A 14,672-nucleotide genomic window follows, 5' to 3' on the forward strand; every position below is an offset into this window, starting at 1 on the left:
GCGCACTCAGACTGTGGTGCTGCTGTTCGCTGGACGCTTCGAGCAGAGCGACTAGACGATTATGGTGGACGCCACAAAGAGACAAAATGCCGAGGTGTCAAAAGTGGACTCATTTGTGCTGGCGGGTCTTCACGTTGATGCAGGTGCTGCAGGTACGGCGTTTGAATCATCATTTGCATCTTGAATGTTTGTTTTTTTAGGACTGCTATTGATGTTTTTTAAACACGAAACATGACTTGCTATTCAAGTGTTGATGATGATAATGATGAGGGTCTATCCATCTGTCCGTCAGGGTCCGACCCGCTCGGCTCCCGCAGACAAACCATCAAGTCAGTGTAGCGTCTCCGTCTCCAAGGTGACGTCCAACTGGGATTGGGTGCAGCTAACGCTCAGCACACCTGGACGCGGCTGCTCCTTTGCGGTGACGTCGCTGGACGGCCTCGGCGATGGCATAGAGTGCATAGAGGGACCGCCGGACATCATCGCTGGGCTAACAGGAAATGGTGGACAGGTGGATGATGAGGGAGGAGTCTTCACCTGTGGGTTGCATTATTTGGAACCAGGGAGCGCGTACATGCTGCAGGTTCGGTCCGGTAGCGGCGAGGACGCGGCCAACGTCACCGTGCACACCAGTGAGTTCTGAAGAACAATCAAAGTCAATATGTGGCCTCCTGGGAAGTCACACAACATGGTGTGACCTCCAGGTCGCACGTCTCCTCGCTAATGAAGCTTCCCCTCGCCACCGAACTCTGATTGGCGGCAGGAAGTGTACAGCAGCTGACTGGCGGCGATAGAGAGAGTGTGTGTGTGTGTGTGTGTGTGTGTGTGTGCGTGTACGGAGTGTTGGAGGGTCTTCAGAACAGAAGTTGGTGTGTGCGGAGTGTTGGAGGGTCTCCAGAACAGAAGTTGTTGTGTTTCCATGCAGGGCTGAGCTTCATTTCCTGTCCTCCATTGTTCTATGGTGTGTGTGTGTGTGTGTGTGTGTGTGTGTGTGTGTGCGTGTGTGTGTGTGTGTGTGTGTAAGGACTCCGACTTTTACACCGTTACGCCCAAAGTAAACATTGTTATATAAATGTTCATGTTGGAACTTTTTTCTCAAGTTGTGTGATCTTCAAAAACGTTGTAGCGCCGCCAGTGTCCCACTTTGACCACTAGGGGTAGCATAGAACAATAATAAGACTTACCGTATTTTTCGGACTATAAGTCGCAGTTTTTTTCCCAGTTTGGCCGGGGGTGCGACTTATACTTAGGAGCGACTAATGTGTAAAATTATTAACACATTACCGTAAAATATCAAATAATATTATTGATGTCATTCACGTAAGAGACTAGACGTATAAGATTTCATGGGATTTAGCGATCATGAGTGACAGATTGTTTGGTAAACGTATAGCATGTTCTATATGTTATAGTTATTTGAATGACTCTTACCATAATATGTTACGTTAACATACCAGGCACGTTCTCAGTTGGTTATTTATGCGTCATATAACGTACACTTATTCAGCCTGTTGTTCACTATTCTTTATTTATTTTAAATTGCCTTTCAAATGTCTATTCTTGGTGTTGGCTTTTATCAAATACATTTCCCCCAAAAATGCGACTTATACTCCAGTGCGACTTATATATGTTTTTTTCCTTCTTTATTATGCATTTTCGGCCGGAGCGACTTATACTCCGAAAAATACGATAATGTTCTGTGTGTGTATATACAGTATATGATTGCAACTTGTTCATTGTGTGTGTGTGCGTTTCAGACCCTTCAGCGCCAGCGGGTTTGTGTGTGACCTCCAGGTCCTGTGACAGCCTGGGACTCTCCTGGCAGGCGGGCCCGGGCAGGACACAGCGTTTCAGGCTGCTGTTGAGGGAACATACCGACCGCCTAGAGGATTCCGGTATGTGACATCACACTTTCTGCACTCTGTGCAATGAGCGAAAAGCTTGTGTGAGCTTGTGACTCCTCCCACTAGCCCGTCTGCTGTTGGAGAGCACGGCCACGCGACACACGCTCGTCGGCCTGATTCCGGGGAGACGCTACAACGTTACCATGGCGACGGAGGCAGGCGGGCTGCAGAACGGCACGACCATCCAGGCCCAGACAGGTCTGAAGGGAGGAAGCAGTAAATGTGGTCGGATGATTTGAAGTGTAGCGTCCCTAATGTTTTGTCTCTAGTCCCGTCTGCCGTGGGCAACCTCTCAGCTGACAGCAACAGCACCTCATTATGGTTGTCATGGAAACGGCCCGAAGGCGATGTGGACGCTCTGGTTGTCTCCCTGCGGTCCAACAACACGAGCGCGCATAAGACGAGTCTTCCTCCTGACGCTACGGGGGCCGTCATTGATCAGCTGACCCCTGGCTCGGCCTATAAGGTTACGGTGACATCTCTTAGCGGCGAGCGGCTCAACCAATCAGAGATCAGCGCACAAACAGGTGTGATAGGATCGACTTCTTGTCTTCTTTCCCGCCAGCTTAATAACCCTGTCCTTGTGTGGCATGCAGCCCCGGCGCCGGCATCTCTCCTCGCCCTGAGCCCTTCCTCCATCGGGGGTCTCCTGCTGTCCTGGTCGCCCCCTGCTGGTCACTGGGACAGCTACAGGCTCTTCCTATACAATGGCTCCCAGCAATTAGTTAGCACCGCTGTGAACAAGGAAGCTGTCAACTTCACCATTGTCGGGGCGGGGCTACTTCCTGGAAGGACTTACAGGGCAACGCTGAGGGTCGAGAGCGGCGGCATGGCAGCCGAGAGCAGCTGCGACGGCGCGACGGGTGAGAGGAGCTATTGTTTTGCACCTAACTTGGCGTGAAAACTGACACCATTCTGTGGTCATGTGGGCAGCTCCGGCGCCGGCGTGCAACCTCCACATCCGACACGCAGACGAAACCTCCCTCAGCGCCATGTGGAACCACGCCCCCTCTGGGTCACGTGACAGCTACTTGCTGACTCTTCGCCACGGTAGCCACACCCACTGAGCACTGTCACAAGCACATCTCGACTGACCAACGTGTGGCCCTGTAGGTGACATCGCCATGGATACCAGGGAGGTGGAGCCTAACATGAGAGAGTGCACTTTCAACGTCCTCACCCCTGGGAGGCGCTACACCATCACTGTGACGACCAGGAGCGCGATGCTCAGCACGTCAGTGTCTGTGGAGGGGCGAACAGGTTGTTCATTTTTTCTTCTTCTCTTTGCAAGTGTGAAATCGCACCCTCCTGACCGGGAGTGTGTTGTCCACAGTTCCCATGGCGTTGAGCGTCATCACGCTACGCAGCGTCGGCGTGGACAGCCTGCAGGCGTCATGGGAAAAACCGCGTGGAGACTTGGACTACTACACAGTCGTGCTTCTCAAGGATGGGTGTGTTAGCTTAGCTTAGCTTAGTTTAGCGGAGCAAACATGTTATTGTTTCTCTGTCGTCTTCCACAGCGTAGTGGTTCACAACCACAGTCTTCCCGCTAGCTCCGCCTCCTTCCTGATGGCGGGTTTAACGCCAGGCGCCCTTTACAGGCTGCAGGCCGTCACCTTCAGTGGGGGTGTGGAGTCCAAAGCCACAAGCTTGGAGGCAAGGACGGGTGAGTGCAGAATTTTGCTCTAAGGTCAGGCATGTTAAGTCTTAATCACTTTACTTCCAGCCCCAGCATCTGTTGCCGAGGTAACGGTGGTCAACGCGGGCAGGCCGGACACCCTGCATGTGTCCTGGAGCCCCGCGGTGGGCGCTGTCGACAGTTACCTGGTCCGGCTTCAGGACGGCAGTCGGAACGTCCACACGCTCGCCGTGTCGCGCTCCTCGCTGCCCGAGTGCTCCTTCAGCTCGCTGGTGGCCGGGCGACTATACACGGTCGTCATAGTGACGAGGAGCGGCAGCCTGGAGAACGCCACCCAAGTTCAAGCACGCACACGTACGAAAGCTTGGCTCCATCCTGTTCCGTTTCACTGCTATGGTTGACTCGGCGAAACATTTGGGTCTTGTTATCTTTCTGCGTAACAGAACCTGCCACCGTGCAGAATCCTACCGCCGTACACTCGGCAAGAGAAGACTTCCTCAAGGTGTGTTACCTCCTAATTAGAGCAAACAATACAGTCAGTTAGAATTAGCATTAGCTGTAATGTCACTTCCTGTTAGGTGTACTGGCGACACGCAGCCGGAGACTTGGACAACTACGTGGTTCTCATCTCCTACAACCACAGTGTTCTGCAGAACCAGAGTGTGGCGTCCAGCCGCAGTGAGTGCGTCTTCTGGTCTCTGACGCCAGGCAGGCTTTACACCGTAACCGTGGAAACGTGGAGCGGCGCTCACGTCAGCAGTGTGTCGACAGATGGGCGCACACGTGAGTCCCAGCAGGTTGTGTGTAAAATTCTTGACAAGTTCCTCACAATATTTTGGTCATTTCTCTCAGTTCCAGCTGCTGTGGCCAATCTGTCGCTAAGCGACGTGGGATCATGTGACCTCACCGTCACCTGGAGCCCAGCCCCAGGAGATGTGGACCACTATGAGGTACGCAGGGGTCACGGTGGACTTGGGTTCATTGCATGACCATTTTGTGCTGCTCAGTCATAGCCTTGCTTAGCTTAGCCTAGCCTAGCTCAGCTATGTCTCGTGTGTGCAGGTCACGTTACTCTTCAACGACACGCGTGTTTTCCCCGCGGTCACGTTGGCCAGCCATGTTCGAGATCACCGCCTGTCCTCTTTGACCCCGGGGCGGCGCTACAAGATTGTGGTGTCGTCATTCAGCGGACCGAACCAGAGAGCCCAGTTCATGGAGGCTCGGACAGGTAGCATGCGCAGTGTTTGTAGTCCTCGTCGGCACATTGGTGACCTGACGTTCTGGTTTCCTGTCCAGTTCCCGCCGCCGTGACAAATCTGCACTTGGCGCCACGCCGAAACCCAAAGGACTCTGGCGGGGGGCTGGTGGTCACGTGGACGCCGGCAAACGGAGACATGGACATGTACGTCGCCTCGCTTTCTGCTTCTGTGAGTCGTGCGCCCAAGACTAGTCAGACGTCAGACTTCCTGGTTCCTGCTGTCACTCCCTGTCTCCAGGATGGACCTGTGATGGAAACCCGACTTGTGCCCAAACACGTGGCCTCTTTGGACTTTCTGGATCTGATCCCAGGCCAGGCCTACAATTTTACTATCCAATCACGAAGCGGGAAGCTGACCAATAGCAACACAGCGTCTGGTCGCACAGGTAAGCTTCAGAACCACCGATTGAGCCACGTCTCACGCCAATGATATTTAACGTGCTTACTGTGCCGCAGCCCCGGCCAGAATCAGCGCTCTGCAGGCCGACAACGCCCACACGACCCACAGCCTCACCGTCACGTGGGAGGGGCCGGTGGGCGTGTACGACGGCTTTGCGCTGCTGGTGAGCGATGACGCCGGCATCGTTCAGGTCAATCGAACGCTCCCGGCTGAGAGCCGCAGCGAGCGCCTGGCGGGTCTGACGGCAGGGAAGTGGTACCGCGTCAGACTGGCGACGCTGAGCGGCAGTGTGGAGTCATTGGAAGTCACAGCAGAGGGTCAAACACGTGAGTGACACTTGACCTTTAGTTCTTTGCATGAGAACTCAACCTGCCTTAAACCACAGGGCCCGCCGCCGTCACCAACCTGACCGCCACCGCCAACACGTCCTCGCTGGCTTTCTCCTGGTGCCCCTCCATTGGTCATGTGGACATCTATGATCTGTCTCTCTTTGCCGTGGATGAGCAGGCATCCGATCACAAACAGGAAGCTAAAGAGAGTGCGAAGGAGCATTATCAGGTGGGTGGAGCTTAATCAGCCTCGCCACACTATAGAGGCAATTTATGGTTAAACGGGTGTGGCTTATTTAGTGTGGCTCAACGGGTTTGGGCTCAAGAGTTGTTGTTTATTTAGCGTGGTTAAATGGGTGTGGTTTAATAAGTGTAGTTAAACGGGTATTTGATTGGTGTGGTTGAAGGGGTGAGGTTTCATTAATGTGGTTAAACGGGTATGGTCTAAAGAGTGTGGTAACATGGTTAAATTGGTGTGGTTAAATGGGTGTGATTTAATTGGTGTGGTTTAATGGGTGGGTTTAAACAAGTGTTGATGAATAGGTGTGGTTAAACAAGTACATTTAAAAGGGTGTGGTTCAATGAATTAAAAGGGTGTGGTTTAACTAGTGTGGTTAAACAGGTATGGTTTAATTATGTGATTAAAAGGGTGTGGTTTAATTAGTGTGGTTAAACGGGTGTGGTCTAAAGAGTGTAGTAACATGGTTAAATTGGTGTGGTTAAATGGGTGTGATTTAATTGGTGTGGTTTAATGGAGGGTTTTAAACAAGTGTTGTTAAGTAGGTGTGGTTAAACAAGTACAGTTAAAAAGGTGTGGTTAAATTAATTAAAAGGATGTGGTTTAATTAGTGTGGTTAAACGCGTGTGGTTTAATTATGTGACTAAAAGGGTGTGGTTTAATTAGTGTGGTTAAACGGGTGTGGTTTAATTTGTGTGGTTGAATTGGTATGATTTAACTATGTGGGTAAATCATCATCATCAGCCATTGTCAGTCCACTGCTGGACGAAAGCCTCAGCATGTTTCTGCCATAGTGAACGATCTCTAGCTGCTCCTTGCCACTGCACTGTTCCCCAATATTTGTCTATCTCATCTCGCCATCTCACTCTTGGTCTTCCTCTATTTCTGCTCCCATCCATGGGTCTCCATGATGTCATTAGGGAAGTCCATCTATTATCTGTTCTACTGATATGTCCAGCCCACTTCCACTTACTGAATTTGATAGTTCTCATAATGTCTTGGACTTGCGTTTGTTTTCTCACCCATTCATTTGTTTTTCTGTCTTTATATGTGACTCCGAGCATATTTCTTTCCATGTTGTGTTGTGCTGCTGCTATTTTCTTTTCCATTTTATTTGACAATGCCCAGGTTTCAGCTCCATATGTCATGGTTGGTAACACGCATTGATTAAAGACCTTTCTTTTTAGGCTTAACGGTATTTCTCCTCTCATGATGTTGCTCAGTTTTCCATATTGGCACCAGCCCAATCTGATTCTCCTCCCTATCTCCTGTTCTTGACTCTTTTCTTTCAGGCTAAATCTCTGCCCCAGATAGATATATTCATTAACTTCATCAATTTCATTTCCATTAACAGTCACAAGTCCATGAGGTACCATGGAATTTGCCATAACTTTTGTTTTTTTCATATTCATTTTCAATCCACAACATTTGCTGGCATTTGCAAGGTCTTTAAGCATATCTTCCACTTCACTGATTTGCTCTACCAAGACAACAATGTCATCTGCAAATCTCAGATGATTAAATTTGTCTCCGTTGATATCAACTCCTTTATCCTCCCACTCCAGAGAGCGAAATATGCCTTCCAAACAAGCTGTAAACAGTTTAGGCGAAAATGGTATCGCCTTGTCGGACACCCTTCTTTATGTGGATTTTTTCGCTTGGTTTGTGCAGCGTAACTGTGGTAGTGCAGTTTGTGTAGATGTCCTTGAGTAATTTAATGTACTTATGATGAATTCCTTGATCTTGCAGAGCTTTTAGAACCGACTGTGTCTCCACCGAATCAAATGCTTTTTCATAGTCTATGAAGGCCATACAAAGTGGTTTGTTGTATTCTTGGCATTTTTCTTTGATCTGATTCAATGTATGAATATGGTCCATGGTAGAAAAACCACTCCTAAACCCTGCTTGTTCTCTGGGTTGGTTGCTATTAAGTGTATTTTCCATTCGATTTGTCAGAATTCTTGTAAACAACTTGTATATGTTTGAAAGAAGGCTAATAGGTCTGTAGTTCTTGAGGTCCCTCTCATCCCCTTTCTTGAAAATTATGATCATGTTAGCTTCTTTCCACTTCTCTGGCACTTTCCCCTGATGTAAGCAAGCTGTGTATAGCTTCGCCAGCTCCTTAGCAATGACATCCTCCCCCTCTTTAATTGTGTCAATTAAAATATTATCTGGTCCTGGTGCTTTCCCTCGTTTCATGTTTTTGACTGCATGCTGCACCTCCCAATATGTGATGTCTGGAATTTCTTCTGAGTCTATGGATAATTGAAGGTCTACTGACTGACTGCTTTGATAGAGTTCTTCATAAAATTCTTCAATCCTCATCAAAATCATGTCTTGATCTGTGATTTCTGTCCCCTCTTTATCAAGTAATGTTGTTATTTTCTGCTTTCCACTTGCAAGTTTCTGCCTTGTTTTCTTCAAACTTTTATTGTTTTCTATTGTCTCTTGAATTTTAAGGGTGTTGTATTTTCTTAAATGGGTGTGGTTTAATTAGTTTGGTTGAACGGGTATGGTTTAATTATGTGGCTAAATGGGTGTGATTTAATTAGTGTGGTTAAACGGGTGTGGTTTAATTAGAGTGGCTAAATGTGTATGATTTATTTAATATGGTTAAACAGGTGTGTTTTAATTAGTATGGTTAAACGGGTATTATTTAATTAGTGTAATTAAACAGGCGTTGTTGAATAAGTGTGGTTAATCGAGTGTTGTTAAGTAGGTGTGGTTAAACAAGAACAGTTAAAAAGGTGTGGTTAAATTAATTAAAAGGGTGTGGTTTAATTAGTGTGGTTAAACGCGTATGGTTTAATTATGTGACTAAAAGGGTGTGGTTTAATTAGTGTGGTTAAACGGGTGTGGTTTAATTTGTGTGGTTGAATTGGTATGATTTAACTATGTGGTTAAATGGGTGTGGTTTAATTAGTTTGGTTGAACGGGTATGGTTTAATTATGTGGCTAAATGGGTGTGATTTAATTAGTGTGGTTAAACGGGTGTGGTTTAATTAGAGTGGCTAAATGTGTATGATTTATTTAATATGGTTAAACAGGTGTGTTTTAATTAGTATGGTTAAACGGGTATTATTTAATTAGTGTAATTAAACTGGCGTTGTTGAATAAGTGTGGTTAATCGAGTGTTGTTAAGTAGGTGTGGTTAAACAAGTACAGTTAAAAAGGTGTGGTTAAATTAATTAAAAGGGTGTGGTTTAATTAGTGTGGTTAAACGCGTATGGTTTAATTATGTGACTAAAAGGGTGTGGTTTAATTAGTGTGGTTAAACGGGTGTGGTTTAATTTGTGTGGTTGAATTGGTATGATTTAACTATGTGGTTAAATGGGTGTGGTTTAATTAGTTTGGTTGAACGGGTATGGTTTAATTATGTGGCTAAATGGGTGTGATTTAATTAGTGTGGTTAAACGGGTGTGGTTTAATTAGAGTGGCTAAATGTGTATGATTTATTTAATATGGTTAAACAGGTGTGTTTTAATTAGTATGGTTAAACGGGTATTATGTAATTAGTGTAATTAAACAGGCGTTGTTGAATAAGTGTGGTTAATCGAGTGTGGTTGTGGTGCAGCTGGCAGGTAAGCTGGTAGGTGTAGACAAGGTCCATCCAGGCGTAGACGAGCGCGTGTTCACAGGCCTCGAAGCAGGACGACTTCACCGCCTGCGGGTGATCAGCTGGAGTCGGGACATGAGCAGCGAGTCGTCCGTGCTCACCAGGACGGGTCAGTGACGATGTCATCATCCACTTTGCTTTGATCTTTCCTGCGTCATCGTCCTGAACTCGTTTTCTCGCCTATAGTTCCGTCCCCTGTTGAGCGGCTGCAGCTGGAAAGTTTCGGACAGACGGACAAACTGACGGCGAGCTGGCAGCACGGGGTGGGGGGGCGGAGCAGCTACCAGGTGAGCCAGGTTGTGGGCGGGGCTTCAAGTTCCTCGTCCTATCAATACGAGAGCGTCCGCGTTGCTTTCAGGTGATCGTGTACAACCACTACGGAGCTACCTTGGGAGCTCAGCTGCTGGGGGCGGAGCATAGGAGTCACATGTTTACAGGGCTGACCCCTGGTTGTCTGTACCACGTTGAGGTCATCACAAATAGTGGCGAGCTGAGCAACGTGGCCTCAACGTTTGGACGCACAAGTAAGATGATGAAGAAAAAGAAACACCTCCCTCCAGACTACCCTTTTTCAACCTTTCCTTCCAGCTCCAGAACCGCCCATTCACCTGTCCGTCAAACAAGGCCCATCCAATGGCACGCTGGAGCTGTCGTGGGCTGGCCCCGCCTCTGGAGACTACAACAACTTTACTGTGGCGTGGACCCCCCCCGACCGCTTGTCAATCACCGGAAACCAGCTGACCAGCTGCCTCATAGGCGGGATGTTTCCGGGCCGACAGTACAACTTCACAGTGGCAACGGTCAGCGGGGGCGAGGCGATGGGCGGGCACAGCGTCAGGAGCCAACCAATTCAAAGAGGCGTTACAACGAGTGGGTGGAGCTTTGACATGTTGATGACTTTACTTACGTACTTCACATCTAGTTTTTTGTTTTTTTTTTACAAGATAGGTGTGTGTTTATTTTGCCAACTTGTATGTCAAACTCCGCCTCCCAGGTCCGGCCCCCCTCAAGTCCGTCCACTGTGTCCCCGCGTCGTCGTCATCTGTGTCGTGCTCCTGGTCTCCTCCTCTCTCCGACTTTGACTCGTACGTGGTGGAGTGTCGTCGCCATGACGACGAGCAGCTGATGGCGACGCTGTGGCTGTCGGGCGGAGTCACCACGGTCACGCTGGACCACCTGGGCGCCTTCCGGAGGTACTCCATATCTGTCCGGGTGTCGTCCTCGGGGAAGGCAAGTCTGCCGGTGACGCAGACGGCCGTCACGATGATAGACCGTGAGTCAGCACGCAGCACGTATGATTGACAGGTTGTTCATCCAGTGTCTTTGCTTACAGGTCCACCGGCCCCGCCCCCCCAGCCTGACCGTGAGCGAGATGACGGCGAAGGTGACGACGTCCTCCATCTTGTTTCGCTTCAACTGTTCCTGGTTTAGCGATGTCAATGGCGCCGTGCGTTATTTCGCCGTCATCGCGGCCGAGTCTGACGGTGCTGTGCTTTTATTTTGCTGATTGTCCTTTTCACTTCCTGCCACGTTAAAGCTAAAACTACTGTCCAAAAATAACAGCTGGTGATGCCTTGCTGCCGGAGCAGCGCCACCCTCTGCCCTCCTACCGCCACTACATCAACAACGCTTCTGTCCGGGCCTACCAGACCGCCTATTTCCTCAACCGATGTCCGCAAGATGCCGACGCCTCAGGCGGCCAGGTGACACCTCGCCCCCTGAGAGTAAAAAGAAAAACGGTTTTTCACAATAAAATCTAAGAGCTGATCTCGTTGCTCAGGTAGTGGAAGTCAACCTGGGGGCAGGAGGAGACCGCCTGGGCGGGACCTGCGATCGTTACCATGACGACTCCTTCTTGAGTGACAGCTACGGGCACTTCTGTGACGGACCACTGAAAGCCAGAACTTCTTACCGGTAGCCAACGGGAAGTGCACCTTCTCTTCAGTACACGCCACAACTAATGTGTGTGTGTGTGTGTGTGTGTGTGTGTGTGTGTGTGTGTGTGTGTGTGTGTGTGTGTGTGTGTGTGTGTGTGTGTGTGTGTGTGTGTGTGTGTGTGTGTGTGTGTAGGCTGAGCGTGCGGGCGTACACTCGACTGTTTGATGAAACCAACAAAGAGTTCCCTCAGCCGCTCTTTAGCGACACCTATCTGTCGACACCCCTCAGGACACAAGCAGGTGACAAACACACACACACACACACACACACACAGCTGTTCACTAATGTGCGAGGGCTTCTCTTAGAGCCACTAGGGGGCGTGGTGGAGGGTCTGAGTGCCAGCGTGTTCCTACTTGGCGTGACGGTGGCCGTGGTCTCGCTGCTCCTTTACAGACACAGACTTCATAAAGTGTACGTATGCTTTAGATCTGGTTCTGGTTCTGGTTCTGGTTCTGACTTGGTTCCTTTATTAGGGCGGTGCAGGAAAGCCCTGTGATGAGGATGAGTATGTGGAAGGAGGTGCCTCATGCAGGGATGTACGTCGCAGTCAGGAGGTTAGTGTGTGTGTGTGTGTGTGTGTGTGTGTGTGTGTGTGTGTGTGCGTGCGTGTGTGTGCGTGTGTTCTTGTGTTTCTACCGTTCTTGAGACATCAACAAGGAAAAGTACCATCCATATGAGGACCAGTAAACAAGTTAGGACCGAAATCATGGTCCCAATATGGAAAACCATCTAATAGAGAATGTCTCATTTGCACCCCTGGTGGTGAAGTCAGCGACAGGTGCGTAGATGGCCCAGGTGGGCCTTGTTGTCTAATCACCTGTCGCTCTGTATAAGCAGCAACCGGGAGAAGAGACGGGGTTGAAGCTGGAGCAAGAGCGCGAGGAAGAGCAGGAGAGACAAACAGACAATTGCTGGAAAGCAACCTGAGGACATTAGTGCAACATAAAACTGTATTGTAACCCTGTAACAGGCTCTTATGTCGGTGCTTGGTGGTCCGAAGAACCCACTGGGGGGCAACCTCCACAATTTGGCGCCCAACCAAGCCGGACCACCAAGCACCGACATGAGAGCCCGTTTCAGGGTTACAATACAGTTTTATTTTGCACTAATGTCCTCAGGTTGCTTTCCAGCAATTGTCTGTCTCTCCTGCTCGCGCTCTTGCTCCAGCTCCAACCCCGTCTCTCCTCCCGGTTGCTGCTTGCACAGAGCGACAGGTGATTAGACAACAAGGCCCACCTGGGCCATCTACGCACCTGTCACTGACTTCGAGGTCGGTCCTGGCACACCCCGTTCCGCTGCAGGCCTGCAGGCCACGCCCCCCTCCACAATGGGATTTTTCAAATTGACCGAGTGTCTGTTTTAAAAGTGCTCCCCCTCTGTTTAACATATGAAATAACAAGTGTGCGTAAAAATTTGAAGTGCTCCCCCTCTGGCCAAGTGTGTGTAAGAAATTCAAATGTGCTCACTTTGGCCAAATTTTTTTTTTTTTTAAATAAATATGTATGTATATAGACATACTGTAATAACTTGAAGTAAATAATGAAAATTAAAAACCAATTACAAACAAACAAAAATTTTAAAATAACTAAAAGCTTACCTTTTTTATATTTGCATAGTATGTACTGTATTTTTCGGATTATAAGTCGCCGTTTTTTTCATAGTTTGGCCGTGGGTGCGACATATACTCCGGAGTGACTTATGTGTGAAATTATTAACACATTACCATAAAGTATCAAATAATATTATTTATCTCATTCGCGTAAGAGACGAAGCAAATGGCAGCAATCGTCACACACACGTCAGCAATCGTCACTCACACGTCAACCAATAAGAATTCGGCGGGGGAGGGTCATGGCAGAAGTGCATTGTGGGTCATGGGATGCTAACCGCTATATGCTATATCAGGGGTCACCAACGCGGTGCCCGCGGGCACCAGGTAGCCCGTAAGGACCAGATGAGTAGCCCGTTGGCCTGTTCTAAAAATAGCTCAAATAGCAGCACTTACCAGTGAGCTGCCTCTATTTTTTAAATTTTATTTATTTACTAGCAAGCTGGTCTGGCTTTGCTCGACATTTTTAATTCTAAGAGAGACAAAACTCAAATAGAATTTGAAAATCCAAGAAAATATTTTAAAGACTTGGTCTTCACTAACTGACAAAGAAACAGATAACAGATTTGATGTCTAGTTCAAAGTGTGACATGATTTATTTAAAAATTTGAGAGTTGACTTGTATTTTACATGAGTTATTATTTGTACAAACATGGTGCAAAGTAATTCATGATTTGTTAAAAAATGTTAGTGGCTAGCTAGTTAAAATGGGATATTGTGATTTCACAAGACTGTTTTAGAAGTGATCATTTGAAAATGTTCAATTTGAAAAATGTGCACTTAGAGAAAATATAAAAATAAAGTGTTGCATATTGATATTTATCTGTTTCTATATATATTTATTGTGAGAAACCATTAAGATGATCAGTGTTTCCACAAAGATAAATATCATTAATTATTAATAATAACATAGAGCTAAGGTGAATTGAGCAAATTGGCTATTTCTGGCAATTTATTTAAGTGTGTATCAAACTGGTAGCCCTTCGCATTAATCAGTACCCGAGTAGTAGCTCTTGGTTTCAAAAAGGTTGGTGACCCCTGTGCTATGTGCTACTGCCGTAGCTATTAAAATGGATCACATCAACATTGGCGGTAACTTGTAAAAACTGAGAAGGAAATCATATACTGCAGATTACAAGCTGGACGTAGTGAAATATGCAGCAGAGAACGGCAATTGAGCAGCAGAAAGAAAGGACATACCAGAGGCGACACCGGGGAGGAAGATTTCATGGGATTTAGCAATCAGGAGTGACAGATTGTTTGGTAAACGTATAGCATGTTCTATATGTTTTAGTTATTTGAATGACTCTTGCCATGATGTGTTGCGTTAACATACCAGGCACGTTCTCAGTTGGTTATTTATGCGTCATATAACGTACACTTATTCAGCCTGTTGTTCACTATTCTTTATTTATTTTTAATTGCCTTTCAAATGTCTATTCTTGGTGTTGGATTTGATCAAATAAATTTCCCCAAAAAATGCGACTTATACTCCAGTGCGACGTATGTGTTTTTTTCCTTCTTTATTGTGCATTTTCGGCCGGTGCGACTTATACTCCGAAAAATACGGTATATGTTTTGTTTTTCTGAGGTCTCAAGAATGTAACAAATACAAGAATGCGTGCGTGAGAGTGTATATATATATGTGTGTGTGTGTGTATAAGACACGTGACTAATGTGTGTTTGTTCATGGCAGCACTCGTCGGGTCGCCAGGTGAGTCCAGTCAGAACTTTCTTACAA

At 47.5% G+C, this 14,672-nt stretch overlaps 1 protein-coding gene across 1 annotated transcript in view; it reads left to right on the forward strand.

Moving 5' to 3' along the window:
• The first annotated feature begins 3 nt into the window (after nt 1–3).
• Nucleotides 4–14,672, forward strand: part of ptprb (protein tyrosine phosphatase receptor type b) — a 19,870-nt gene continuing 5,201 nt past the window's right edge. Inside the window, 32 exon segments of the mRNA XM_062064633.1 lie at nt 4–152; nt 293–632; nt 1,758–1,895; nt 1,971–2,102; nt 2,174–2,431; nt 2,501–2,767; nt 2,838–2,954; nt 3,018–3,164; nt 3,238–3,355; nt 3,425–3,570; nt 3,631–3,897; nt 3,987–4,045; nt 4,122–4,326; nt 4,396–4,493; nt 4,606–4,771; nt 4,840–4,970; nt 5,040–5,187; nt 5,258–5,527; nt 5,587–5,759; nt 9,343–9,493; nt 9,571–9,671; nt 9,743–9,908; nt 9,973–10,254; nt 10,379–10,657; nt 10,718–10,731; nt 10,733–10,868; nt 10,948–11,087; nt 11,165–11,298; nt 11,455–11,561; nt 11,628–11,733; nt 11,796–11,876; nt 14,628–14,645. Coding sequence (XP_061920617.1) covers nt 87–152; nt 293–632; nt 1,758–1,895; nt 1,971–2,102; nt 2,174–2,431; nt 2,501–2,767; nt 2,838–2,954; nt 3,018–3,164; nt 3,238–3,355; nt 3,425–3,570; nt 3,631–3,897; nt 3,987–4,045; nt 4,122–4,326; nt 4,396–4,493; nt 4,606–4,771; nt 4,840–4,970; nt 5,040–5,187; nt 5,258–5,527; nt 5,587–5,759; nt 9,343–9,493; nt 9,571–9,671; nt 9,743–9,908; nt 9,973–10,254; nt 10,379–10,657; nt 10,718–10,731; nt 10,733–10,868; nt 10,948–11,087; nt 11,165–11,298; nt 11,455–11,561; nt 11,628–11,733; nt 11,796–11,876; nt 14,628–14,645 — 4,961 coding nt within the window. The 5' untranslated portion in view covers nt 4–86.

Source organism: Entelurus aequoreus, linkage group LG12, assembly GCF_033978785.1.
Source record: "Entelurus aequoreus isolate RoL-2023_Sb linkage group LG12, RoL_Eaeq_v1.1, whole genome shotgun sequence".
In the NCBI taxonomy this organism is placed as follows: Eukaryota; Metazoa; Chordata; class Actinopteri; order Syngnathiformes; family Syngnathidae; genus Entelurus; species Entelurus aequoreus.